Below are 27,904 nucleotides of genomic sequence, written 5' to 3'. Positions count from 1 at the left end.
TCGAGATCGCTATTCGTCCATGAATAGGAGAACTGCTGCCACAGGCAAAGACCGTGAAGCGATCGAATTTATCGAATCTTGCAATAAAATCCATACATTTTATAGGCTATTTCATATTAGTTTTTCAACTGAAACATTTTTTTTCTGCTTGAAACATTGCTTGACACTTAGTGAGGTTAGTCAGTCCTCACTACGGGGGGACGGTCTGGATGGGATTTAATTTGAAGCCATTTGAAGACCGGCGCTGATGCCGCCTACACCACCGAGCCGCCCCCAATTGAAACATAGTTAAAATATTATTTTGATGAGATAAGATTTAATTGAGATTTTATCTGATGAGCTTTTTCCATCGTTTAACTCAAGTACTCTAATAACAAAAACTAAATTACATTCCATTTACTCACCTAACCGAATATGTACATTTCTCACCTTCCAATCAGCTGATTGCAGCAATGGCAATCTCAACACTAATCCCAAAGAAGCAAACTCTGCTCACATTTGGCCCTGACTCGTTGTTTATTAGGTGTACTGACATTTTTACCGCATGTCAGTGGGTCATCAGGTTTGTGACGTTCGTTCGCACTGATTGAAATGGCATCTTGTCCAATCAATAGACGATCGATCGCGAGTACACACAGACCAGTGGGTCCGTGTGCATGTGCATTTTCTACACCCTTTAAATAAACTAACTACATCTCGCACACCTCAACGGCAGTCTGTCGACGTTTCGTCGATGGAGAAATGAAACTCATAAACATTGTCACCAAATCCGACAGGCTCGAATGACCGCAACCGCACACACACACAAGCACGCGTATGCGCCCGATCGCGATTGCGATTGCAACATTCTGCTCTATAAAGCCATACATGCCACAGAGAGCCGTCCGGGCTCTTTCTCTTCCTAGACGCACCGCTCTAATCTGGCCAGGCGGACGCGAAACAAACCTGTTATCCGACTTGACGGACGGATTCAACGGCTGGGACCGGCACGAGAACGCTTGTTAGTCGCTGTGGTCTGGTGCACCAACGCTCCGCTTAAAAATCGATCTGCGTCTGGGTCCACCGTGGAGAGAATGCCACCCTGGTCCATTTTGTAAAAGAGGGAAAACTTGGGCACAAAGATTATTAAACTGAAGCCCCGCAGATCGTACCGTGAGGTGAACGAAGGTTCGTACGCAATTATCAAATGGCTAATGCCATAATTTTATGTAATCATAAACGTATCGCTCCTGTCAATTAGCAAACCGATTTTAGTCATTTCTAACGAGATCACAGGCCACAAATCGTGCTTTCCATTGCAGTGCTGGGTGGTGCTTTTAATTCTCACACCGGTGAAGAAATATTACCTTAATTATTTACGAATTGTGAGCTTATAATAGTAATAAGAACAAACGCGATTTTGCTGGACTGACATCGTAATGTACTTTTAATTTTGACACTTGTAAACAATACTGAATTGTAGTCGTATGATTTTGGAAGTTTAAAACACTGCTGAAGAGTTCAAATAATGCGAATTTTTTATACTATTGTCACTCATCTTAAATATCCCAGCAAAACTCATCTCAATAACCCAGAACCGAGAAGAAAAACGGATTAGGAGATGAGCGGTTAGAGGAAGAATCCTTTCCTTTCTAGGGACTTCTACTGCAAGGGTCCTAACACCAAGTCCTGGACCATTAAATTTTGATCTCTAGTAATACGAGGCTCTTGTATGAGGCCACTAATATTAATCCAGAAGCCTAAAAATATGGAGGCAATTTATTTATATGTATGGAGGCAACAACTGCGCCTTCATCTTCAACATAACCAAGAAAGTGGGACAAAGCCCTGTTCGCCACGAACAATGTACACTTAATTTGAGCGCTGCAACGTTGTGACTAGGACGCTACTAGTTCAGTTTGGAATCGCTGTATCAGATACTTACGACAATAAGATAAAATTGATTCTAAAGTTACATAAACTAATCCCTCGATGACTCTACTTTTTTGTCGCATATCAACGTGCAACATACAGTTTTCAACACCGATATCGGCTGTAATTTTTCACTATTCTTTCTCCAATGTCGTCACATAACCCATCGATCAATCACATCAATCACAGTTCCGATCGTCTTCCATACAAACACCCCCCCAGTTCTACAATTCCATCAATGTGTGTTCTCTTCGCAAGAAACCTCTTATCACGCCAACTACAATTATTGCATGTGGCTCTTGAATGCAGCACGGCAACAACTCCGTCAGCTGATGTCGTCTTCACCGTCCAGTTCGTCCAGTCCGTCCATAACACATGAAATATAGATATCAAACCGTTTGGAAGTGTCTCTTAATCACTTTCCAAGCTTCTTGTCACCAAGGCTCAGGTGGTTGAACAGTGGGCAAGCTTCACGTGCACTTTTTTTTCCTGCAATTTTTCCCTGTTTTCTATCAGGGTTGACATTTTGCTTGACAAACGCTTGACGGCGTCCACTGATGATCATCACAAACCACCGCGACAACGTCCGAGCTTGTCAACATGCCAGCCAGCGTATGGTGTTGGTCGATCGCTGTCGTAACTTATGCCGGTGAAATGGTGTCCCGATGCAACTTCCATTCCACTACAAAGTTGCACCGAGTGGGCGCAAGTGCACGATCTGGTGGCGCTCGAATATTGTGATATTAGAAAGCTTTTGTTTAGTATTCCAGTCGGGAAAAGATTTTCTCAGGAAATAAAAGGAGACTGATTTAAATGATGGCGCTTGCAGGTAATATATCCTTCACTACCTGGCAACATTATTTAGGGTCTACGTATTTAAATATTCATTCGTTTCTAGTACAAGCATTAGAAAATAATCGATTCGGCTACGGCAACACCGCTTGTGGTGACCATTTACAAATTTCACAAGGCATTTCCTTCTTTGTTTGTGCATTATGATGATGTTGGAGCTTTGGCTATAGTTATTTTGGCTTTTAGCTATAAAATAATTGCATGAGAGCACAAATGAAACAAAAAAGCTACACTAAAGACAATTCTTCATGTCCTTCATTGACATGTTCGCTTGATCAACGGCTTCATATAACTATACGCCTCCCAATTGCGCCATGCACAATTGCGTCCCAAATCTGTCCCTCAAATCGTCATTCTTTCCAGCCTCACGTGTCCTTGTCCATAAAACGCTCGCCGCGCATTGAAAGCCTCTGGAAACAAAACCGTAAAACGTTGTGAACCGTTTTGGACACACGGTGTGACCCCATTGTTTAGGCGAACCAACAATTAGCTTTTGCCAAACCTTTTTGCAATCCCACCAGAAGAGAAGCCCAACACGACGATGACGACGAAAATCGTTTTTTTTTTTTCGTGTGTGCAAATTGTCACAGGTGCAGCAGCAGCATTTGGTTGAACACGCTGCACCGTGTCTGGTCGTGTAAGCGCCCACCAAACGGGAAGGGAGACCAGCGGGAGTAAATTACCCTACAGACGACAAGCGATCGATCCTTTCCGTGCAGCACGAACCCGCTCGGCAGGCCCGGTCCGGGTGACCTATGCGAACGGTATTACCCGGCCACCGATCCACTACAAATTGCTACGATCGAAACACTTACGTGTAACTTCATCTCATTGACCCTTGCCTTTGTGGTGGTCAGTGATCATTCATTCGAGCTGTGCTGAGTGTTGATTTTCTCCACTGTCATGCGAAACGGCGCACGAGACGGAAAGAATTAATTGTTTTTGGTTAACCATTGTGGCATGAAATGGGTTGCTTGTTGCTCATTTTTTAATTGTAATTTCTTTCATTTTGCACAAGTTTCGAAACCCCGAAGAGCACAATGTTAACGGTGACATAATTAAAGCGCGGTAAATCTCCTCTGATCAGCAATTTATATTTTCTAGCTAGATAAATCAACTAGCAGTGTAAAGGAATTTAATTTATGGATCAACCAGGCAATAGTCAAGCATTCTGACAGTAATTGCTCAGTTGTAGCATATTAACGCGTTTAATTTTTATTTAAATGCTTCACTACCATTTACCCGTTTTCGGACCTTTACCCACTGTTGCTCTGCTGTTATACTCGTAGACAAGCTTCTACCCAATGACTTACCGTGGTCAAACTAAACTCTGTTTGAACCGCTTAAAATGAACACTTCATGAGCCAGTAGTCCGAAGTCAGGTTACCTACCTAGCTCTTCAGTTCTCCCTGTTTGCAGCCACAGTTTTTCTTCTCGAAATCGCTTTCCCGCAAAACCCACAGCCCCCGTAGGGTGCATGTGCAGTCTTCGCGCTCCGTTTGCATGTGCAGCCGTTCCGTGACACACTGCCACACTGATTTATGGTGTTTCGAAATTTGCGCTCACACTCTTCAACCTCAACCAGCACTGAGATGTCCACCGGATGGGAGATATTTGCATTTAAAGGTAGCTCGTACATGCACTTATTCACCGCTCAACTATTTGTCCTCGAGTATTTTGTCTTTTCCGTCGCTACTATTCAAAAGCGTCTCGGGATGGTGATTTGCACTTCGGAATAGCTTACCACGCGTAGAGATGCCTATTGATTTACTAAATCCGACCCTTCCTCTAAGCTTTGGCAGAGATTCTAAGCTAACAGTTCGGCTCGAAACGTTTCCGAATGCATGAGAAATCGAATTAAACATGAATCCAAATAACAAGCGTAACAAAAGACTTCAACGTTCGGTTGCGGTTGCATTTTGTTTTATTATCATAATATCTTGTTTCGCAAGCAGAGTTTTTTGAACTCAAATGTGAGAAAAAGCTGTTACACTAAACATTTTATTAACTTAATCATTTCTAATTTAAAACATTCAAATTAAACATATTTTTAAACCCCCAAACCCACGTCAAGCAACAGGAATGCATCGATTTGCCATCTGTCTGCTTCGAATTAGCATCGATTCCGAACAATTTACTCCTACCTCGAATGCCATTCATCCATCTCAATAATGCTGATGATTCATCCGAAAGAGATGCTAGTGAAGTACCACCGCATCCATCAGTTGTTGTCGTTCGTTTCCCTGACAGTGTAAAATAATTGATCACTTCGTCGAGGTGGAACGATTGAAGCCGGTGAGCCTCCGCAGTCGATGCTAATGCTATAGACCAGTAAGCCAGTAAATGTTGGTTATTTATTTTGACCCACCGCCACCATTCAAGGCTCCGGTTGACATAATTACCCTTTTGCTTGAAAGCGCAAGCGATCTATACCCGCGGATGTCCGCTCAATGATAATTTCGATGGCCTGTGCGACAAGAACTGAACGCGGCCGTGTTCTGCTCGAGTGTCGATGATCGCACTGCAGTTATGCTGATCTTAGGACGCGCGAGCAGTCAAAATAATCATAATCGTGACTGCATTACGGGTGCTGATTATTAATCACCTTAGTTTTGTGTGATGATTCGGGCTGGGTGCAGAACCGTGGCCTCTACTATGGCTCTCAGCTGAACACGAACGCTGTGGCATTTATGAGCGCGACCAGCGACCAGCCAATCTGCCAGCCAATCCATTGGCCAGCTCACCCCGTCGGGGGCTCGGTTGGGTCAAGCGATGAAAATTGAACACCCCGAACGGACACCCTCCGGGTGGTTCGACGCCGGAAACGTACGATATGATGCAATTTGCATCTGCAAACGTGCGAATGACAACAACGTAGCCGCCGGGTGTGTACGAGATTTTCCCCCTGCGAGCGGTGGAGATTTTTACGTTCATCCTTGAACTAACGAGCGGTGATCGTGAATTAGTCGATGCAATTTTATTGCATCCCGAACGCCACACACGCGTCCGATTTCGACAAGGTTACTTATCAATATTGGACATGGCAGTCGAACAGCGACGTGTCAAAACAGAGCCGAGTGTAATTATTTTCCACTCGGAAGGCTGGCGGCTGACGGCGTTCCGTTCGTGCAGCTTTGCCGACGGAAGGATGGAAATAGAAAATTGACATTTGGTTGCGAAAAAATAGCACAGTCACAACAACTTGCGATGGCTGTATTGAATTACTATAATTGCATGAATTTTTTGCAGTGAGTGTTTGTGAGTGCAGCTATGGCCAAACTATTCCGGGAACAGCCAATGCAGGTCTTACTTGTACTTTGAGTTTTAAACACATTCCGCCACCAAATAGGGCTTCAACTGTTTTCAAGTTCTAAAGAAATTGTACAGCCAAAGAAGAAGCACAAGAAGCAATTGCAGTTGAGTAATACAGTTGATATTCTGCAATCAATTTTAGTTTATACTAAACAATATATTTAAAAATCGAAAATCAATCATTTAGTAGCTTTAACGGTTCTTTGTTGAAATGTTTGTATCACCTAAGATTTGGAGACTTTATTTCCCAAAACTTTCTACACCAAGCGGAAACTTCACTTTTCGGATGTAAGCGTGTAAGCTCGGAATCTAACTTTTTTTTCGTAATAATGGCCAAGCCGTATTCCTTTATCTAAATTTTAATTAGAGTTAGATTAATCATATTACAAGGCATAATTACGTGCGTTTGGTACCGCAGTCAGGACAACTAGAGAGTGGTCGATCTGTTGATCGTTCGTACGAAGCCGCCGAAACCTCCTCGAAGGAATGGAGAGAGCGAAACCACACAGGAAACTCTTTCCCACGTTCTTCCCACGACAGTTGATAGGTGACACGAACGTCTTATCGCCCCAAAAAACGCATTCGCAAGCATGGGTCTTGGCCACGTTTTACGTTTAAATTACGTATCGTTTCTCTTATCGCATTGTATCGTAACAAGACTATTTCATGGAAAAATTGAAAAAAAAACAATCGTAAGTTGTATTTATTTACAAATTCTTTTATCGTTTACAATTTATTACATTGGCCAATAGGTACTTTTTACTAAAATTCTTTGAGACTTCACTTTATTTGGATGCTAGGAAAACCTATTTATGATTTTTATTTTACAATGTGTTTGTAAAATGCTTTTCAGATGCAGGAATCGATCAAAATGTATTACTTTGAGTTATTACTTCTAAATCAATTGAACCTTTCCGGATTTCTGAGGTTGCAAAATATATTTATAATGCTAAAGTAAACATATTCTACAATTTATCTCACATTTAGTACTTCAACCATCCGGGGTTTCACACTAAGCCGGGACAAAATACTTTTTTGATAAAAAAAATCGCTTCGAACTAGACCAGCAGTCTGAAAACGGTTTCGTTTGTGGTCTTGGGCAACACGCCGATCAATCCACCGATCAATCTTTTGCTCATTCGAAACCCAACATTGACAGTCGTGACGGTATGTGCTGCCAGCTTTATACCGCTGTCCCATTAGATTGGATGGGAATGAACTTCAAAAACTTTGTCCCCGTTCCCCTCTCTGGCTTCTCGCTTACTCATAGACTCTTGTCATATGATCTACCTATCGACTTCTAATATTTACAACCACAAACAGAAACACAACTATCTGGCTAGTGCCTGCCCGAAAGAATGAAGTCATTTAAAACGATGGTCGAAGGGTCTCCGCGAGGGTGAACAAAATTTATCGATTTATTCATACCGAGCGACGAACCGAGTCTCAACTCGATTGGCCACCGTCACAACCGACAACTTGCCTATCGTAACCGGAGCTGCAACATTTGCATCTCGTCGCGCCACTAACGATACGCCGTACCGTTTCAGGTGCACTGCAGAGGGAAACAATCGATCCATTACGTTTGCCGATGCGATCGCGTGGATAGGCAGTAGCCGGTTGTGGGCTCCCCTTAAGTGAGCGATCGGAATGAAATACGGGCTAGAATAATCGAAATATAAATTAGCATTAAAGAGTGGAGTTCATTAGCGTGCTGCAGGAGTTTCAGTGGTTTGTTTTTGCCAATTTTTGTTTGTACAAAATACTAAAATCAATACCAAACGAGTTGTTGGTTAAGTCGTTTGAATTGTGTTTTTATTTTCCACAACCGATTTCCAGTGTTTGTTTCAAAGGTGAATTGGTTTCTATTTTAAATGAAACCAACTGATGCTACCGCATTAAATAGGCTACATGCTGCCAGCATCATTTCAATTTTAACAACGTGTCTAAAAACTGCTAACCTCTTCCGTACCCTCCTGCACCATTTTCCCCACAAAAACCTCACTCCATTACGGTTGCAAACGATGCTTTGATGTATCGAAATTCCCTCGCGGCATCGACACTTCACAAACCGGCATTTGTGCCGCGATCTCTAGAACGTCGTCCGGTTGATTGATGTTTATTATGAGATCGAGCGTTTTCGTTCCCCCTTTTTCTTGCTGTTACCGTTCGAGCTTGCGGCCGGTTCGGTCCGATTTCGATCGGTCACGTTTCCCACCGCACGCATCCTCGAGTGCCGCTAAGGAAGCCTCATTACGCAATGGATGGACGCGCGCAATGTTAACAAGGTCCCTTTGCGCAAGCGCTCGAAAACATAAATATTAGATGGCACTTGGATGCTGGGGTTGGTGGAACGAAGGGACACAAAGGGGGGGGGGGGGGGGGGAAATAACATAACGACACTGGTTCAACCAATTCTCTAATCATTGGGGCCGGGCAGCACAGTGCGTGCGCCACGGAATGTAGGTCTCCGACGATGGGTCTTGGTCTCGATGCCCGTGAACGACTAACCTTGGGCCAGCTGTACGTTCCCTGTGCGGTGCGGTATGATGCTCTTGAACGCGTGATTACATATAATGCAGCCGCTGTTTGCTGGTTGCAGAATTATGGACAGTTGACCTTCTTGTGCAAGCGCAAGGATCGATCAAAGTGCAGATACGTGCAAATCCCTTTCCACCTTAAACCTTAAACTGACCTTAACAACCTTTGAAGCTAGGGAGTTCAAAATCCTTACCTCACTCATATTAATTTTCACACCTTTTGTAACACTTGAATTACAGTTTCATCACCACTGCTATCAACAAGTTATCACTTCATCAACGCCGTTGGTTAAACCGAACTTCTCCACAGCATCATAAAACACCTGACACTTGATGCACAGACACACACCACCCGCCGAGTGCACGATGCACATTTAAACCCGACAATCGACCGTATAAAGCGCCTAATTACTTCGTTGCCAGCGTTACTAAATTCATCGCCAGCCATCGTTGCACCACACGGTGCAACAAACTTCACTAGTGCATCTGCAATGGTTGATGAAAAGCAACGACACATACACACAAAACATCAACGATCAATGGGATGTATGCGATCGAATGCAAAGGGCAATCGTGACTCATGTTGCCTGCCGGTAGAAATATGATGAGCTTTTCATTATTATTCGTCTCAATATCATGTCCGTGCCAAACAGATATTCTCTTTTGGAAGTAATTAAATGAGCAGAAACGATTTTTAAGAGTCATTTTATTTATGGGGAGGCAACATAAAACCGAGTAAATACGGATTCGGTTGTGGATGGCCGTAAAATATCATTGAAAATTCGTCTACTTAAGGTTTGATTAATTGAACGAAATTAAACTAATAGAAAGGACATTCTCTTAACCAAGAAATAGCTAACTTCATAACAATCTCCATCATCGAAATTACCTTTACAACTTCCTCTTTGTTGCACACATCAATTCTAATTATTGCAAATGATCTAAAAATAATAACATTCACCCATACTCGGAACACTTCAACATCCGACAGCAAAGGTACAGCAGCAGCATTTACAAACCGAAAGATGTTGCAATCGTCGACCGCACCGAAATAGTATCGTGCGTCAGGCAATGTCCAAGCACCGAGCTACCATCAAACAATCCCCGGACCGTTTCGCGCAATTCGTGTCCCCGTGATGATCTATAATTTTCGACTTTTTGACAATTCGAACCCCACAGTCCGTATGGTTCAGTCCTAAAGCAAGCTACACGCGATCACATTTCTTGGATCGCTCCCAAAAAGCTGGCAAACAGCTGATTACTGCTGCCAGTTCATAGCGCTACAAGAACACCCAGACGTGTAGAGGAAGACGGTAAAAAAAAACTCCGTCCCGAGTGTGGAGTTTCATTTTCATTACAAAAATCCATTCACAGACGGCTGACCCATGATGTCGCAGGAAAGCAAAGCGAAAAGGGCCTGCAGGCGAACACACCACTCATTCACTTACACGTGCTTACAATCACACACACACACAGGCCAAACGTAGGTCGTGGTGACAGTGTCACGCGGGCGGACATTGCATAATCCGTATCCGCGTGTCTCGCAGGGCTCGTTCGTGGAGTTTTCTTCACTGCTTTCCACTGCTCCGCCGTCATTACCTTTCGCCGGGGCTGGAAAATGGGTCAGGTTACTCGTGCAGTCGGCCAGTGGACCACGGTGCACCGGTCCTCGGCAGAGCGCACGTGAGTGTGTGACAGATTCTCGCGAACGCGATCACGCTAGATAGTTGGCTCTTATGCAGCCCTTAAGCAGGGCACGACTGCACGACGTTTTTAGCTCTCCTTTTTATGCTCTTTGAAACGCAGTGGACACAGCGTACTTGGGGGAAGTCTACGGGCAATCAAATGTGCACCACACATACACACACATGAAACGCGAACATATCGAGCACAAGAAATCAGGTTAATGAATCGGTAAATGGAAATTGTTCGATCACCGGCAGCTGATTGAAGTGCGAATTGGAGTTTCCGATTTATCCCTTCGGCAGCTACCTGCAGAATGGGCACGCACTTGCCCAGCAAACGCGTAGCACCACAAAAAAGGATTCTCCATCGCCCGTGCATCGGACCAAAGCTTCCGAAGAAACACACATAAATGGTATCAACTAATGGTCATTATCGAAACGCACACTGAAAAAAAAGGACAGATGAAACAAAAACACTGTACACCTTCAGGCGAGGTTGTTAACTTCATCATCATAATGATCATCACGATCATCATGATCAACCGCAACAACAGCAACATCAACGTGATCATCACAAACGCACCGCCCCCAGATTCCATTGCCCGTGATTGGACCGCAAACGGACCGTTCGACCGGTTGGCCTTCCCTTTTCGATCGTGGCTTAGTATGCAGCGACAGTTTAGATGTTTGTAATGAGGATTTTTCTTTTGCAAGGTGGCTAAATTTTTTTGTTTTTGTTTTTGACTCATTCTGTTTTTTCTCCTTATCCTTTAGCAAACACGTCCGGTTAAGTTTCCTGCTTCTTGTGCATTGGAAATACTTGAACCCGCTACAGGTTTTGCTACAAAATTGCAAACTTTAAATGGACGAGCATAAACGGCTTACAGATGCCGCGATGATTAATACTTGCGATGAGGTTACTGAGTTAATCATGTAGCGCTTGAACGTCATAAATCAACGGTAGCCCCTCAATGCTTCGACCAGTGGTGTTAAGTGATGGGGTTAGTTTTTTTTTCCTCTATTTTGCAAAGAGAATCATTCGTGAAGAACACATTAGCGTCAAAGATATTAGTTACGAATGCAGGAAGCGATTTTAAAAAATCGGTTTGTCTAATAAGGAAGTATGATGTATAATGGCCAAAAAATTGAGAAAATATAACTCTTCCCAACAAAAATCAATTCTTAAGTGTAAAAAATGGAAATAAAAAGAATTCTTTCAAGTTCGTATTACAAATAGAGGATTTGAGTCTCTGAGACTACATTCGCCTCTCTACTTTATACAAAAAAGGGTTTATAACACAAAAACTTTTGCAGGTGTGGCTTTTCTATTACTTAAAACTACTATTCCTTAAATTTCTCTTTTAAAATTGCAGATGCGTAAAAATGAAATAGGGCGGTTCTGATGCAGTTTGTCGGGTAATAGGATTGTCGCGCAATCGGTGTGTCGTTTATCCATGGCAATTGGTAAGGATGCGGCGGATGGCGATGCCACAACGCCACTGCTGCAAAACAGAGAAGAAGCAGCAAAGTGGAGGACTGGATTTGTTGAGAATATGGGAATGGGTCAAGCGTGCATGTTCGCCTATTCGAAGGCGAAATTGGACTCGTTGGTGATGGCTGGATTCAGTATTTTCCCGCGAAGCGGTGAGTTTGTTACTGAGGTCTAGGTTGTGTCAGATGGTGTTCCAGTGTTGGGAGATTTTGGTGTTGGGAAAGTGGTTGGCATTTCGGCAGGAAAGGGTGTTGTCGGCATTCTCGTTTCCGTTGAAGCCCGAAATCTAGCTGAAAACGGTTATCGAAGACGCCCGTATGGAAGTTAGGAGCTAAATGTGGGGGTCTTTGGATGTACCGTGTTCCAGAGCGGCCAGAATGCTGGCACTATCGGTGAAGATGATGTTCGGTCGGTACAGACCGTATTCCTTCATCTAAAGCTAGTTGGATGGCTATTGTTTTGGCGGAGAAGATGGAATTGTGATTAGGAAGTTTGATGATGCAGTTGCCTGGAGTCCCATAGCCAGCTAAATGTTAATAATGGAAATGTTTATATTTTTTCTGTATTTTTTTATTCAAAAGGGACGGCCAGGCCGTATTGCTATATTTTATCTGGATTAAGCGAGCAAAGTTACTATTGGCGGTGTGATGCTGCTTTTTCCGGTACTTCGCAGAGAGCGTTTAAGTTCCCAATTTATTGCAGGAGTATGCCGGTGGTACCAGCGACGAATTCACCGGCGACTGAATTTAATAGTCGATGGAAGATGGTGGTGATGAGTACAATTGCGTCGATCCCTTTCTCAATGTTCCGAGCTAATTGGTGATGATGTGTTGCATAGGAAGAAGTCCATTTTTGCAGAGAAGTGCGTTAATCAGGATGGTGACAAATGCATCAGTAGCATAAGCGTAAACGGATGCTACTCTGTCCTCTTGCGTGAAACAATCTCGATGCCGTAGTGTCAATCAGCGAAACAATATTCAAAACGAAGTTTAATTATTTGGCAGCAGTCTCAGGTTTTATCTATTACGATGATGATACTTAAAATATTCAAACTTACACAGTAAAACCAAATCTAATATTAATTGCAAAATCTTTCAACTGAACTTAACTTTGAAAAATTTTAATTGTGACATAAAAAATCAGTAAAATTGTACCATTTTGATGAAAGGTAATTTAGAAACTTACTACCGCACCAGTTTCGGCGAGACAGAACCGATATTCATGATAGTTTTAATTTTTTCAGTATGTACACATTCTATGAGCGTTTATGTACGTGTTCATTTTTAAATGTTCAATTTGTGAATCACTGGATTGCTGTGCGTGTAATGCTTATGGAATTGCAGAATGTAAACTCTGCAATTCCATAAGTATTTAGTTCATTAAGACAAAGTTCTTTTGATGAATTGAGGATATTGAATGAAGAATAAAGTCCACAAGATACTCACAAATTTCAAGGTGGACTGTAAAATTGCACGAGGAAAAAATGTATCGTTAGGGGGATCAAGTTATCAATAAACTTATGTTTCAAACCACCCCGAACTATTTTAATCCACTTACAATATTCCTTAAAAATTTGTTAAACTTTAATCCAACATATTCTTTTTTTGTTATCTGCATATTTTTGAATAATTGTAAACCTATTTGACTTTATGTAAACTGACGGCATGCGTTTATAAGAAACCGACCGACGGCAATAAGAAACGAGCGTTGTAAATGGTTATCTTAGTGATTAATAAATTATTTTTATTACTTAAGAAGGGTTAACCTAATCGTAAAAATCTTAAAAAAACAATTATGCAAGGTAATCATTTAATGAAAATACTAAAATACTTTGTTTCAAGCTGCCCTACTGTTTTATTAGCTCTCAATAAATTCCTTATTTTCTTATTGTCTTCTCATAATCTCTGTTTTAACTGTCATGCTTTTCCATACCTTTTTCATTGTATTGAGTTTTTCTTTTTAACCATTAAATAACGCTCGCATAAATGCAAACACCTTTCATGCAATAAATAATACAAACTTATTCCTCGCAAATCATTTGCGAGAATTTTTGCTGCCCCTAGCAGAAAACGACCCACAACGATCACGATCATACTCTCGCGCACAGACATACCACTGCTCATAGCTAGCATTCCACGTGGTGTCGATGTAGTCAGGGAAGCACGGATCGGCAGCCAGCTCCAACGACCACCCAATCGAACTCCAGAGAACCGGTCACCGGACCAGACCACATTACATAACGATACAAAACCCCAACAAACCTACTGCATCGGATTCTAAGTATGCTCCTTAGTTGAAAAGCAGCACGCGCACGCGAAAGGTGGGACGGTGTATGGTCCCGTTCGAGAGTTTTACCTCTTCGGAGCACTGTCAGGCGATACAAGCACGACTTGATTTTAAGTTGCCAGCGTTTGTATTTTTGTCGTCTACCTCATTGGTTTCTGTTCTTTTTTGCCTAACGTTGCCGGCGAAACGTTGTCTAACCAAAACGTCAGACGCAGTACACGCTGACGATGGGTATTACGATCCTGAGCACGGGAGTGACAGCTTTTACTAATTATATTAATGCAAAGAAATCGCAATTGCGTGCAGCAACCAGCTAGCTGTTCAGTACCATGTTGCCCTCGACGATGGCTGCATTCGATTTGTGAGCGGGGTTGTGAATTTTGCTCTAATTAAGTCATAATAAATCAGTTGCCAATGCTTGCCAACGCATTTTAAATGCACGCATGTTTTTTGTATGCTACCATTTGCTGCATTCCATGCATGTGTAAGCAAAAGGTAGAAAGGGTTTATGCAAAGACTAGCGACTAGTAAATGTAAAAATAGCCTATTAATTTCAAGAAAGCGTTTTAAAACTTTCCGGAAAAAGTAATAGAAGTACTTCATCGTAAACATACGAATAAAAAATTGAAAACTAAACAACGCGCTTACAAGCCATATGCTCAGTTGGTCTCTTTCATCTGATGAATTAAACTACTCATCATTAATCTGAAATGACCACTGGAAATATTATAAGTATTTTCAATGGTCGTTGTAACTAGCCAAGTATTTTCTTTCTACTGTAGCCAAATCTGCTGTTGACACGAAAAAAACTTAAGAAAATTCATTCAAAGAACAACTCATGGAGTAAATTAATAATCTCCTAGCTTGTTATACACTTCGGTCTCGTGTTTTTCAACCTGTCACTTTATAATTTACCTCAACAGTTAGAAAACTTTAGCTTTGTTTGTTTGAATTTGAAATTTAATATAAAATTGGTAAACACACTGCCAGTTACAGTTAAGTTTAAAACGCCACATTTGACATACCTGCTACAGTTGTAGAGCTTAAGTAGAAGAAGGAGTTTACTGAAAGTATGTGCACATAAAAAAATCAAATTTCCAATGTGGTTCTTGTCTTCGTCGAACAATCATTTTCCTGGCGAAGTTTTGTTAACTACTACGAATTGATGAAAATTTTTTCACAAACATATTTTCGTTTTTTCCATCAAACTACGACAAAGCAATAAATCTAAACTATGACAAATAAAATCATAAAATTATAGTTTGAAAAAATAATTACAACGCATTTTTCATTGCATGCACTCCATGCAACCTCCAATATCAGCAACCTTTCTTCATACACATATAACTCCCTTTTTGAGAACAGCAATTCTCCTCAACTCTTTAAAAATCTTGGACCTCCCTCCCCTAAGCATAGTTCGTTTTTGTAGCTAATCAATATGTCTTCAACCCTTAATCGACAAACCAATCACGATCAATCATATAGTTTGCTATACATTCAAACCATTACGATTTCGAAATAAAAGTAGGTTACCAATATTGATTCAGGCAAAACTAGTCAAAGATACCAATAATAGGTCATTTTATGTTATTATAGCATTTATAATACAATATTGTCAAATAATTAAATTTTTAAATTCGATAAAAAAAACGTTACATTTGCACCGTCATTCACACCGTAAAAAGCCTTTTTTGCTTCTTCGCAATAGTTCTGAACCGTGCACTTTTAAATTATAAATCAATCCACAACGTGCCAATTATTATCCCTGTCAGCCTTATGCGTTTTATTTGATCGCCCCAACGCGCCTTTGAATATGTTCGCAAAAAAAATGTGTAAAATCGCGACCTATCCACCCGATCACCATCCGATAGATCGACGGCTTGCGAAATAATAATAACCAGCCAGTCAAACACTAATTACTACCTTATTCGTTGCCAGATCACGGTAGCGCGATCAGCTCGATTTGTGAACCACCACCAGTTTTTTTGCAGACACACATACACGAGAGCATAGAATGCAGCCGTATGACCAGCCGTATCTTGGTCAACCGGTAGCAACCACCATCGCATCGTTTACGCCCTCATCTCCTACGGGCAGATTGTAGGTGATTGTAATAAGAAAGAAAAGCGATAAGTGATTTACTTGTCCTGTCTCGCTGTTCCCTGATCGCTATCCTTTGATTTTACATTGATACGAAACACATCAATCGTCCAGCAAGCAGCTGAGTTTGCAATGGAATGGTTAAATTTCCGTTTCATTTCTTCAGTGTGTTAATCTGATAATTTAAATTAATTAACCACGCAATGAAGATAAGATGGCGAATGGAAATAGCGATTAAAATGCTTGTTCAGTCAGCTGTACAAACGTCAACTTGCTATTGCATCGTTAATTAGCGCCTCGTCTACCTGCGGTCTTTTCCTAATCAAGAATAGACGTTTGACGCTAGATCCTCGATTCGTGTCCTATGCACAGAACCTTTTTCGATTACAACTGTTGATTACTTGAACATTGCATTGTATCTGAAATGTACACATATTTACTCAACAATTTTCTTCAAAAGGAATGCCAGTCACTCGGCAAGGTGTAGAGAGGAGTGCGCTTAGAGGTAGATGATAACATTTATGCTGTCGGAATGTTAAATTTATGTACAACTTTTAATGTAGCATCGGAGCCGGAGAAGAGCGAAGCTTGCAACATATGCGACATAAAATTGCATACATTTTGGCGTAAGAAACATACTTCAAAATCGTGGTGAATAACACAGCATTGAAAACCCCTCATGGTCTTAACCAACGGTTTTAATTAACGCGTTTTGGCGCAATGTCTCCTAATAACCATTTCATTCATGCAAACGATAATCACGATCCTCATCACGGTCTCATCCAATGTCAGTGATGATTTAATCAAAAGTGATATTTCACAACAGACAATCCCTCCGGAGAGAATGGATGGCATCCACAACAGAGGCCACTGACAAAATCCCTACGGAGGGAAGAAATACTATCCACACAAACAGACCTTACAATTCAGTGTAGTTGTTTCCGCCCGGGATCGAACCGGGGGCCTTCTGCGTGTGAAGCAGACGTGATAACCGCTACACCACGGAAACCTCTATTGTTTCTTCGTCATGTGACTCCATGATCAATGTGGTTGATACTCAAGCGTAAAATAGTTTGAGATATTTCATCAAAAGGGTTAACTCACCACTGATAATCCTTCCGAAGAGAATGAATTGAATTCACAACAAAAAGATCCTTACAATGGTCCTGTTGATCTTATCTAGTGCTGTTGTTTCCGCCCGGGATCGAACCGGGGGCCTTCTGCGTGTGAAGCAGACGTGATAACCGCTACACCACGGAAACCTCTATTGTTTCTTCGTCATATGACTCCATGGTCAATGAGGTTGATACTCAAGAGTAAAATAGTTTGAGATATTTCATCAAAAGGGATAACTCACCACTGATAATCCTTCCGAAGAGAATGAATTGAATTCACAACCGAAAGATCCTTACAATGGTCATATTGATCTTGTCCAGTGTTGTTGTTTCCGCCCGGGATCGAACCGGGGGCCTTCTGCGTGTTAGGCAGATGTGATAACCGCTACACCACGGAAACCTCTATTGTTTCTTCGTCATATGACTCCATGGTCAATGAGGTTGATACTCAAGCGTAAAATAGTTTGAGATATTTCATCAAAAGGGATAACTCACCACTGATAATCCTTCCGAAGAGAATGAATTGAATTCACAACCGAAAGATCCTTACAATGGTCATGTTGATCTTATCTAGTGCTGTTGTTTCCGCCCGGGATCGAACCGGGGGCCTTCTGCGTGTGAAGCAGACGTGATAACCGCTACACCACGGAAACCTCTATTGTTTCTTCGTCATATGACTCCATGGTCAATGTGGTTGATACTCAAGCGTAAAATAGTGTGAGATATTTCATCAAAAGGGTTAACTCACCACTGATAATCCTTCCGAAGAGAATGAATTGAATTCACAACCGAAAGATCCTTACAATGGTCATATTGATCTTATCTAGTGCTGTTGTTTCCGCCCGGGATCGAACCGGGGGCCTTCTGCGTGTGAAGCAGACGTGATAACCGCTACACCACGGAAACCTCTATTGTTTCTTCGTCATATGACTCCATGGTCAATGAGGTTGATACTCAAGCGTAAAATAGTTTGAGATATTTCATCAAAAGGGATAACTCACCACTGATAATCCTTCCGAAGAGAATGAATTGAATTCACAACCGAAAGATCCTTACAATGGTCATGTTGATCTTATCTAGTGCTGTTGTTTCCGCCCGGGATCGAACCGGGGGCCTTCTGCGTGTGAAGCAGACGTGATAACCGCTACACCACGGAAACCTCTATTGTTTCTTCGTCATATGACTCCATGGTCAATGAGGTTGATACTCAAGCGTAAAATAGTTTGAGATATTTCATCAAAAGGGTTAACTCACCACTGACAATCCTTCCGAAGAGAATGAATTGAATTCACAGCCGAAAGATCCTCACAATGGTCCTGTCGATCTTATCTAGTGCTGTTGTTTCCGCCCGGGATCGAACCGGGGGCCTTCTGCGTGTGAAGCAGACGTGATAACCGCTACACCACGGAAACCTCTACTGTTTCTTCGTCATATGACTCCATGGTCAATGAGGTTGATACTCAAGCGTAAAATAGTTTGAGATATTTCATCAAAAGGGATAACTCACCACTGACAATCCTTCCGTAGAGAATGAATTGAATTCACGACCGAAAGATCCTCACAATGGTCATGTTGATCTTGTCCAGTGTTGTTGTTTCCGCCCGGGATCGAACCGGGGGCCTTCTGCGTGTTAGGCAGATGTGATAACCGCTACACCACGGAAACCTCTATTGTTTCTTCGTCATATGACTCCATGGTCAATGAGGTTGATACTCAAGCGTAAAATAGTGTGAGATATTTCATCAAAAGGGATAACTCTCCACTGACAATCCTTCCGAAGAGAATGAATTGAATTCACGACCGAAAGATCCTCACAATGGTCATGTTGATCTTGTCCAGTGTTGTTGTTTCCGCCCGGGATCGAACCGGGGGCCTTCTGCGTGTGAAGCAGACGTGATAACCGCTACACCACGGAAACCTCTACTGTTTCTTCGTCATATGACTCCATGGTCAATGAGGTTGATACTCAAGCGTAAAATAGTTTGAGATATTTCATCAAAAGGGATAACTCACCACTGACAATCCTTCCGTAGAGAATGAATTGAATTCACGACCGAAAGATCCTCACAATGGTCATGTTGATCTTGTCCAGTGTTGTTGTTTCCGCCCGGGATCGAACCGGGGGCCTTCTGCGTGTTAGGCAGATGTGATAACCGCTACACCACGGAAACCTCTATTGTTTCTTCGTCATATGACTCCATGGTCAATGTGGTTGATACTCAAGCGTAAAATAGTTTGAGATATTTCATCAAAAGGGTTAACTCACCACTGATAATCCTTCCGAAGAGAATGAATTGAATTCACGACCGAAAGATCCTCACAATGGTCATGTTGATCTTGTCCAGTGTTGTTGTTTCCGCCCGGGATCGAACCGGGGGCCTTCTGCGTGTTAGGCAGATGTGATAACCGCTACACCACGGAAACCTCTATTGTTTCTTCGTCATATGACTCCATGGTCAATGAGGTTGATACTCAAGCGTAAAATAGTTTGAGATATTTCATCAAAAGGGATAACTCACCACTGACAATCCTTCCGTAGAGAATGAATTGAAAACACGACCGAAAGATCCTCACAATGGTCATGTTGATCTTGTCCAGTGTTGTTGTTTCCGCCCGGGATCGAACCGGGGGCCTTCTGCGTGTGAAGCAGACGTGATAACCGCTACACCACGGAAACCTCTATTGTTTCTTCGTCATATGACTCCATGGTCAATGAGGTTGATACTCAAGCGTAAAATAGTTTGAGATATTTCATCAAAAGGGATAACTCACCACTGACAATCCTTCCGAAGAGAATGAATTGAATTCACGACCGAAAGATCCTCACAATGGTCATGTTGATCTTGTCCAGTGTTGTTGTTTCCGCCCGGGATCGAACCGGGGGCCTTCTGCGTGTTAGGCAGATGTGATAACCGCTACACCACGGAAACCTCTATTGTTTCTTCGTCATATGACTCCATGGTCAATGAGGTTGATACTCAAGCGTAAAATAGTTTGAGATATTTCATCAAAAGGGATAACTCACCACTGATAATCCTTCCGAAGAGAATGAATTGAATTCACGACCGAAAGATCCTCACAATGGTCATGTTGATCTTGTCCAGTGTTGTTGTTTCCGCCCGGGATCGAACCGGGGGCCTTCTGCGTGTTAGGCAGATGTGATAACCGCTACACCACGGAAACCTCTATTGTTTCTTCGTCATATGACTCCATGGTCAATGAGGTTGATACTCAAGCGTAAAATAGTTTGAGATATTTCATCAAAAGGGTTAACTCACCACTGATAATCCTTCCGAAGAGAATGAATTGAATTCACGACCGAAAGATCCTCACAATGGTCATGTTGATCTTGTCCAGTGTTGTTGTTTCCGCCCGGGATCGAACCGGGGGCCTTCTGCGTGTGAAGCAGACGTGATAACCGCTACACCACGGAAACCTCTATTGTTTCTTCGTCATATGACTCCATGGTCAATGTGGTTGATACTCAAGCGTAAAATAGTTTGAGATATTTCATCAAAAGGGTTAACTCACCACAGATAATCCTTCCGAAGAGAATGAATTGAATTCACAACCGAAAGATCCTCACGATGGTCATGTTGGTCTTGCCCTGTGTTGTTGTTTCCGCCCGGGATCGAACCGGGGGCCTTCTGCGTGTTAGGCAGATGTGATAACCGCTACACCACGGAAACATTTAATGGTTTGGTTATTGTTTTTGTTACAAAAATGAGCGTTCAAAATTTTTTGGAAGTGTTGAAATGAAAGAGTTCAAATAACAAGGTTAAAATTCAATAACTTTTATTTCATTCTTCCAGCACGGAAGAGTCGCATCTTTTCATTTGGTTTTACACGAGACTACTACACTAGTTAACATTCCCCTTAGGGTTAATGTGCATCATAAAAAGTCTCTTGCAGTTCAACCTTGCCCAAGAGCTAGATTGTACTGTATGAGCTAGTTAAGAAATCAAAATTAGCTGTGAAATGGTTAAACAGTGTCTTGTAGGCACCAAAAATATGAGGCTCTGTTGCTCTGACTGCCATAAAGCCGATAGATGCATGACTAAAACGGTCTTTTGCTATGCCAGCGGAGCCGTAGAGAAGATAGTCTTAAAGAACATTCTTAAAGCATAGGAACATTGGACGACGCTCCGATGAGCATCATGAAAGCAAGGAAGTGGAGTATTCGTTTCAGTTCTATTCCCAGTTCCCACATGATCTAGGTATGGGAAGTCGCTCCCTTTTGCTGCGGGGTATCGTGGTAATGCTGAACGTTTCGTTCACTGTTGAACAGCCTGCCACCGATCTGATGGTTCTAGTGGTAGTACTCTTCGTGCGCACCTTCCTCACCACCCTCGGCACCACCACCGTAGGACGATTCACCACCGTAGGTCTGCTGTTCGGCGCCACCGTACGCCTTGGGCTCGTCCTGGTGCTGATGGTGGAACTGGTGCTGGTGCTGGTGCAGCTGTGCTCCGTGAGCGCTCTGGGCGGCGGCCTCATGTGCCAGCTTGGCCAGCTCCTCCTCGTGCAGCGGCTTTCCATCGATCAACACTTCAGCCTGGAATCCGCTGTGCTTGTTCGAGCTGTACTTGACCGTGCGCAGCTTGCCGTCGGGCTGATGTAGACTATACTCGCCATGCAGCTCATCCTCGTGCCGGTGTTCCTTGCGGCTCTGCGAGACCTTGCTCTTTGGGTCCTCGACGCCGTACTCGAACACATAGTCCGGCTTGGCGACATAGTCGATATGGTGCCCGTGGCCGTGCTTGTCTTCGACGTGGATCTCGTGCGCCGGTCCACTGACCGGACCACTGAACTTGGCGTACGAATAGCCCACGCTATGATGCTCCTCCTCGCCACCATACTCACAGGCAGCGACTGACAGCAGCGCCAGGCAGGCAACGGTCTGCAAAAGAAGCACAAGAAAACCAACACACAATAAGACCGAAGGCACTAATAGTGCAACGAAATGTTGCTGAGCACAAGGATTTGCATAACACCACCATTAGGCACACTAGCTTGACAATGGGTCAGGAGGGTAACGCAGCATGACACAATGACATAAGCGCCATATTTTGTATTTTGCGTCTTCATTTCACAGTCACCTTCAGCTATGCACATCATGCACTTGCATCATTGCGCTTCCTGATGAGTTCATTGTTCATCACTTTCACTCTCTGGCACAGCCCAACACTGGCGCACACACACACATATAGTTTAACTCATTTCTCCATTAACCTCAAGCTGGTGGACAGCGCACTATTAACTCGCCCATCAATCACACACATTGCACGGTAATCAACCCACCTTGAATAGAAAAGCCATCGTTATGATTTGTTTTCCTTTCCCACTTTCCTTGCACGAACTATCGGCTGCGGTCGATCTAGCTGACTATTGCTTCTTACTCCGATGGAAAGCGCTGCTCGACTGTGCTATTCCCGGTGGCGCACAACAATATTTATACCCTAACAATAGAGGGAGCTGCACGAAAAAGAAAGAAAAAAGGCTGACGATGTGCTTTTTGCTCCCGAAAAACCGAAACCATACCAGCACCAGCACCGAACCAACGATTTCGGGTGGTGACCGATGGTGGAAAGCAGACGACGAACCTTTCCCTTTCCTTCGCTTCGTCAGCACCGCACAATCAGGAGCCGGCATTAAAGGCGTGTTAAAATAACAAACTACAACACAAAAAAAAAAAACGTTATTTAAGAAAAGCCGCACGAATTACACGAGAAACAGCGACGAGAGAGGGAATGTGAGTGTGCAAGAAGGGCACAAGCATGACGGCGCGTTAGGTTTGATTATTTAATGTGGAAAAGCGTAGGGAAAATCGAACAGCTTACCGTGGCATCGGTGCCTTCGTTGCCGAAGAAAGGACGGCGGAATGAAGACCGAAAATATTGAAAAAAAAAAAAGCTTCATACAAAATGCTGCCGCCATCGGGCAGGGAAGTGATGTGACGTGAAAAACGAACGACTGTGTGTAGCAAAAAAAGAGACTACATTAAATAAAGAAAACATAAAAGAAGAAGAACGATCGTGATCATATGATTGAGCTTTGGAGAGGCGCCGTGAGAGAAGATTGTTTTGAAGATGAAACAGTGAATATGGTTATGATAGCGTTTAGATGTCGATACCGAGGTGATGTGATAATGATCTAGTGATAAGGTAATTAATAGAAATGAGTTATGATAAAAAAAATTTTCCATTCAATTAACGAACAAATCATTCAGTCGATTGATGAAATAAATGAGCAATGTTCGTTGGTTAACAAATCACTAAACAAACCTATTATTTCTGGACTGACTAACCAACTACGAGGTATGAATAAATTCTAGTAAGGCGTTCGATGGCCAGCACGATCCAGGTGGTCCGTAGGGCCAAGAGGAAATATTATTTTGCACTAGTGTACAATAAACATCCAATCCATAAAAATCAAATATAAATAACTTTTTCTGCATAAAAATACATATAAATCAAGAGCATGTAATGAATACATCACAAAAACAAAATACCTTGGGAAATTATGGTAGCATTTTAAAACAGAAAGCTAAGAATCGAAAAAGAAACGCAGGAATTTTGGAAATAGGATAAAATAAACAGGATGGAAAATAACGAGATCAAATGCTCGAGATTTCATTCATTCCAATTAACTTATTGCATATGATTAAACAACATGCAACAACAAATGCAAAACAAACCAAAGTGATAAATCAATTTGCAGAGAAGATTTTAATGAAAATGTATTCTGTAGAAGAAATAAATGAAAATTTGAAAAACAAATAAACAATCTTTTTTTTAATTCCATTAAGAACAGCCTGGTCGTATTGCTAAATAAACAATGTTGACTGATACACTGTCAACGATTTCTACCCTGCATTTTACTGCTGAGCACAGTACAACGACAGAAATACTAAAGACAACAAATAAGTAATGAAATAAAAACTGAAAAAAGTTTAAAAGGTTCACATCATAAATACCAAAGTTAAAAGACAGTGATAAAATGACAAATAAAAGTAAAAAAGATAACTTTTTTGCATTTTGGGCAAAGAATACCAAAAAAAAAGTAATAAAATAAGGAAAGTTAAGAGGAAATTTAAAATAGCATAAATGAACTGAATTTTACAAAACAAGAAAGAAAAAACAAACAAAAGTAATAAAATAATTGTTAAAAATAGTTTCTAAATAAATGGTTCTGAATGAATTCTGAAGTGTTCAAAAGAAAGAATTAAGATCTGCACCGATCAATGCTACAAACACAAAATTCTATTCTAAATTAAGCATAACCATTATAAAAATATATTTTTAGAATATATCACTTTCTAACAGACTTAGAAGCAATTTAAGGTCATATCTCAATACGTAGGATAAATAACTAAAAATGTTTTCTAACTGCAGAACATAAACTGAAACAAAAATAACATATTGACACATATAAAACAAAAGCAATAAAAACACAAACTATAATTAAAATACAACATGCATCATATCAACCGTATAAGCACAATTTCTAAAGCAGTGTTCTTTCATTGTTTGCACTGTTTTGCATGTAAAAACGTAGCAAATAATATTTATTTTCATTTTCGACAAAATATATAAAACAAATATTTTTCTTCGCCAACTACATTGACTTCTTCACCGAAGTGGCTCCAACCGACAAATTTATTTCATACGTGTACATGCCGAATTAACCGCCTGCACCTGAGCTCATGTTCGTTAGCATCGAGACGGATTACACGCTATTTGGTGTAAGCGTTGGCTTTACGCTGGCCTTATGCTTTCTTTACCAGCATGATTAGCTCGTAAGTCGCCGGGCGCCTGATGGCGCCTTACAAGCGTTACGCCAATGCATTTATGCGCAATATGTGTGTATGTGTTCATATTATCATCCAAACGGGTACCTACTGTACGATCTCGCGATCCACACCGTTTCGGATGAAGATTGATTATCGTTATTTATGAATGACCGCACATCGACGTAGGCAAGATTAGAGTAGCGTTTGCCATCGCTACACGCGTCGAATACGAACCATCCTAATCGTACCTTCCGGAAGCGCGAAACGTAGACGAAACCAACCGAACCGAGCCCTAAACGCACAGCCACAATGCACCTAATTAGGAGAAGCATAAAGTTGGCTAAAAATTAATTATCACTCATCAACCGGGCGACGTACCCACACGAGCTGGGGCCGATGCCATTGCTTTTTGGGGTGGCGGTTTTACTGCAGTTACACGATCCGTCTTTGAAGTCGTTTTTTTAATCGCATGTTTACTACATCACTTTACACGACTTCAGTAGTGGATGTTCCGACCGGATGCAATTCGCCGCGGTATGTTTAATGCGCAGCGTGCAATACAGCTTGAATCGATCAACATTGTTGCTCATTAAAATAAATTGTTCGTGCTATCGGGAAGTGGGAATGAAATTTTGTAAATCAATCAAACTTCCCTAATGATCCGATACTGTGTGGTTTGGCGTATTCTGTTAAATTATGTGGATATTATAAAGATAGTTATCTGTTTTCAATATTTATCGCTATGCTAGCTAATAACTCGATTAAAATAAAACAAATATACAAGAATACGTATAAAAAGAAAGAAATAAACATGACCAGAACCTCATAATGAAACAATTAACACGTAAAAATACGAGAAAAGTAATACAAAATCAAAAGCAAGAAAAAACACTCCAAAAACTCTTTGAAAGTAATTAAAATAACATCAAAACTGATGAAAAAAAGCAAAAGTAACAATGCAAAACTAATGTGTCTCTAGCGCAAACTACACGCTCGACAAAGATTTCCCAAAAAAAAGCACTTCCCCGAACCAGTCCCACCTGTCAACTTGTGAAACATGGTCCATTACACAGATTCAGCCAACGTGAACGTCTGCAACGTCTGGCGGTGCAGTTCACAGCTCAACCGTTCGACCACCAAAACCGATCGATCACAAGCATAATCATCCATTGGTCACCGCATTTCACTCCGCTGGTAATGCAATGTGGTGCAAAAAGCCTCACCAGGCCGGGGCCGTGTAATAAAGGAAAACCCTACTACCCAGGTCCAGGACGCGGGTACTTGCAAACGCGCAGTACAACTATTTTCCTCCACGCGCAATAATGAATTGTAGCGAATTGTTGTGTGATTGTGTAAAAGTGGTTTACATCGGTTTTGTGGCATTCGGCAGTCTGATCGTTCCAGGTGAGTTCCACTTGTGATCGGGCTCGGGCTTCGCAAATTTTGATGTGGCTGTCTGGCTGTGCGCGCAATGAAGCAAGAGGAAGAGGATTGAATTTTGCGAAAATTTTCACACAAGCCAATTATTCAAGGTGAAGTGGAAAATGTTTGTATGTGTGTGAGTTTAATTAATTGTTTTTTCTTCTTCCTGCTTTACTTTGTTCAGGATACTTTTCTATTTAACTTAGCGGATTGTTTGATCGTCCAAATCGGACGCATCAAATTTAATTTGGTACATCAGATATGGAGTAATTACGTAGACTGTTTCTCGTTTTCTTACCAGATTGCTTAAAGGCAAGGTTCCTTTTGCTCATCAATTTCTTAATTCAATGTTAGCAATTTGGAGTAGATCGTGGACTTTACCAGATTGCTGCAGACGTCTCTTTTGGTCGTGCCAATGGTTAATCCCGGATATTAGAACCAATATATATATATTAGAACCGGATATTATCAGACTAATGGACAGAACAAAGTCTTCAAACAACAGGCATCGTAGAAGTCACGGGTCACACGTTTCAAAACACCAAGGGTTCTCCTCCAGACCAGACCTGATCCAGACATGCTGACTATGGAGGCAATGTGGTGAGGGAAGGAGAAACGTGTATCAAGCCAAAATTCCTAGTCCTTAATTACCGAAACACGTTCAACTAGAACCTGGTCCAGAGAATATCGATGTACAAAAGGGTTACGGGAACGAGTAAACGTTTTTAAATTACATTTAATAGGAAAAACGAAGAGACTGTTTTGATTACACCACAAACAAAAACGATCAAGGGTAGATTGGAAAACAACCCAGTCAGAAGGAGAGCATATACGACAGAAGATGTTTATGCCGTCGATAAAATAAAGGAACACATATTGAGATATTTGAGGTTTTACAACTCATTTTCCCACACAAACGGAAAGCCAAAAATCCTTCCGAAAACCAAACAAGACTTAGATATTTCGACGATGCTCATGCCTCCGAGACGCAGAGTGTAATAGTATAGTGTGTGTTATTAGTGAAAAAGGAACAAGCTGCTAAGAGGATTTTACAATTACTGCTACTGTTTCAACTCATAAAAATGCAAAAAGATTTTAAAATTCAAACAAGTATTTTTTTGCTCCTGAAGTTATGCAATATATAAAATTTGATTGATACTACACCCTTGAGAGACTCGATGACGAAAAACTGAATTCTCAAGTCGTAATAAGACGTGATAGTTTGTGTCATAAGACGTGATAGTTGTGTAAAGACGTGATGTGTAAGTGTCACGAATTTATTTAGGTCTCCTATAGGATACTACAAGTATCCGCATCGATCGTGTCGAACTGATTAATACCTCGATAGTCCTCCTCTGATTTACCCGTTTACAAATCCAGATATCGTACTTCCGTAT

The 27,904-nt window shown here is 41.7% G+C and overlaps 2 protein-coding genes and 16 non-coding genes across 18 annotated transcripts in view; all 18 read right to left on the bottom strand.

Moving 5' to 3' along the window:
* LOC126561303 (nuclear pore membrane glycoprotein 210) overlaps positions 1 to 27,904 on the bottom strand; it is a 359,207-nt gene that overhangs the window by 151,862 nt on the left and 179,441 nt on the right. The gene's annotated exons all lie outside the window — the stretch shown is intronic.
* On the bottom strand, positions 17,115 to 17,187 carry Trnav-cac (transfer RNA valine (anticodon CAC)). The gene has a single exon. It is a non-coding gene; the product is annotated as a tRNA-Val (tRNA).
* Trnav-cac (transfer RNA valine (anticodon CAC)) lies at positions 17,368 to 17,440 on the bottom strand. Its single transcript has one exon. It is a non-coding gene; the product is annotated as a tRNA-Val (tRNA).
* Trnav-aac (transfer RNA valine (anticodon AAC)) lies at positions 17,621 to 17,693 on the bottom strand. Its single transcript has one exon. It is a non-coding gene; the product is annotated as a tRNA-Val (tRNA).
* Positions 17,874 to 17,946, bottom strand: Trnav-cac (transfer RNA valine (anticodon CAC)). Its single transcript has one exon. It is a non-coding gene; the product is annotated as a tRNA-Val (tRNA).
* On the bottom strand, positions 18,127 to 18,199 carry Trnav-cac (transfer RNA valine (anticodon CAC)). Its single transcript has one exon. It is a non-coding gene; the product is annotated as a tRNA-Val (tRNA).
* Trnav-cac (transfer RNA valine (anticodon CAC)) lies at positions 18,380 to 18,452 on the bottom strand. Its single transcript has one exon. It is a non-coding gene; the product is annotated as a tRNA-Val (tRNA).
* On the bottom strand, positions 18,633 to 18,705 carry Trnav-cac (transfer RNA valine (anticodon CAC)). The gene has a single exon. It is a non-coding gene; the product is annotated as a tRNA-Val (tRNA).
* Trnav-aac (transfer RNA valine (anticodon AAC)) lies at positions 18,886 to 18,958 on the bottom strand. Its single transcript has one exon. It is a non-coding gene; the product is annotated as a tRNA-Val (tRNA).
* Positions 19,139 to 19,211, bottom strand: Trnav-cac (transfer RNA valine (anticodon CAC)). The gene has a single exon. It is a non-coding gene; the product is annotated as a tRNA-Val (tRNA).
* On the bottom strand, positions 19,392 to 19,464 carry Trnav-aac (transfer RNA valine (anticodon AAC)). The gene has a single exon. It is a non-coding gene; the product is annotated as a tRNA-Val (tRNA).
* Trnav-aac (transfer RNA valine (anticodon AAC)) lies at positions 19,645 to 19,717 on the bottom strand. The gene has a single exon. It is a non-coding gene; the product is annotated as a tRNA-Val (tRNA).
* Positions 19,898 to 19,970, bottom strand: Trnav-cac (transfer RNA valine (anticodon CAC)). Its single transcript has one exon. It is a non-coding gene; the product is annotated as a tRNA-Val (tRNA).
* On the bottom strand, positions 20,151 to 20,223 carry Trnav-aac (transfer RNA valine (anticodon AAC)). The gene has a single exon. It is a non-coding gene; the product is annotated as a tRNA-Val (tRNA).
* Trnav-aac (transfer RNA valine (anticodon AAC)) lies at positions 20,404 to 20,476 on the bottom strand. The gene has a single exon. It is a non-coding gene; the product is annotated as a tRNA-Val (tRNA).
* Trnav-cac (transfer RNA valine (anticodon CAC)) lies at positions 20,657 to 20,729 on the bottom strand. Its single transcript has one exon. It is a non-coding gene; the product is annotated as a tRNA-Val (tRNA).
* Positions 20,910 to 20,982, bottom strand: Trnav-aac (transfer RNA valine (anticodon AAC)). The gene has a single exon. It is a non-coding gene; the product is annotated as a tRNA-Val (tRNA).
* LOC126563057 (adult-specific cuticular protein ACP-20) lies at positions 21,555 to 22,612 on the bottom strand. The gene is made up of 2 exons (XM_050219666.1): positions 22,595 to 22,612; positions 21,555 to 22,193 (listed from the first exon to the last, which is right to left on the bottom strand). The coding sequence occupies exons 1-2, from the start codon at positions 22,610 to 22,612 to the stop codon at positions 21,603 to 21,605; spliced, it is 609 nt and encodes a 202-aa protein (XP_050075623.1). The 3' UTR covers positions 21,555 to 21,602.

The sequence above is a fragment of the Anopheles maculipalpis genome, chromosome 3RL, assembly GCF_943734695.1.
Source record: "Anopheles maculipalpis chromosome 3RL, idAnoMacuDA_375_x, whole genome shotgun sequence".
Classification (NCBI taxonomy): Eukaryota; Metazoa; Arthropoda; class Insecta; order Diptera; family Culicidae; genus Anopheles; species Anopheles maculipalpis.
Note: the sequence above shows the minus strand (reverse complement) of the source record. Positions and strands in the feature narration are given on the sequence as shown.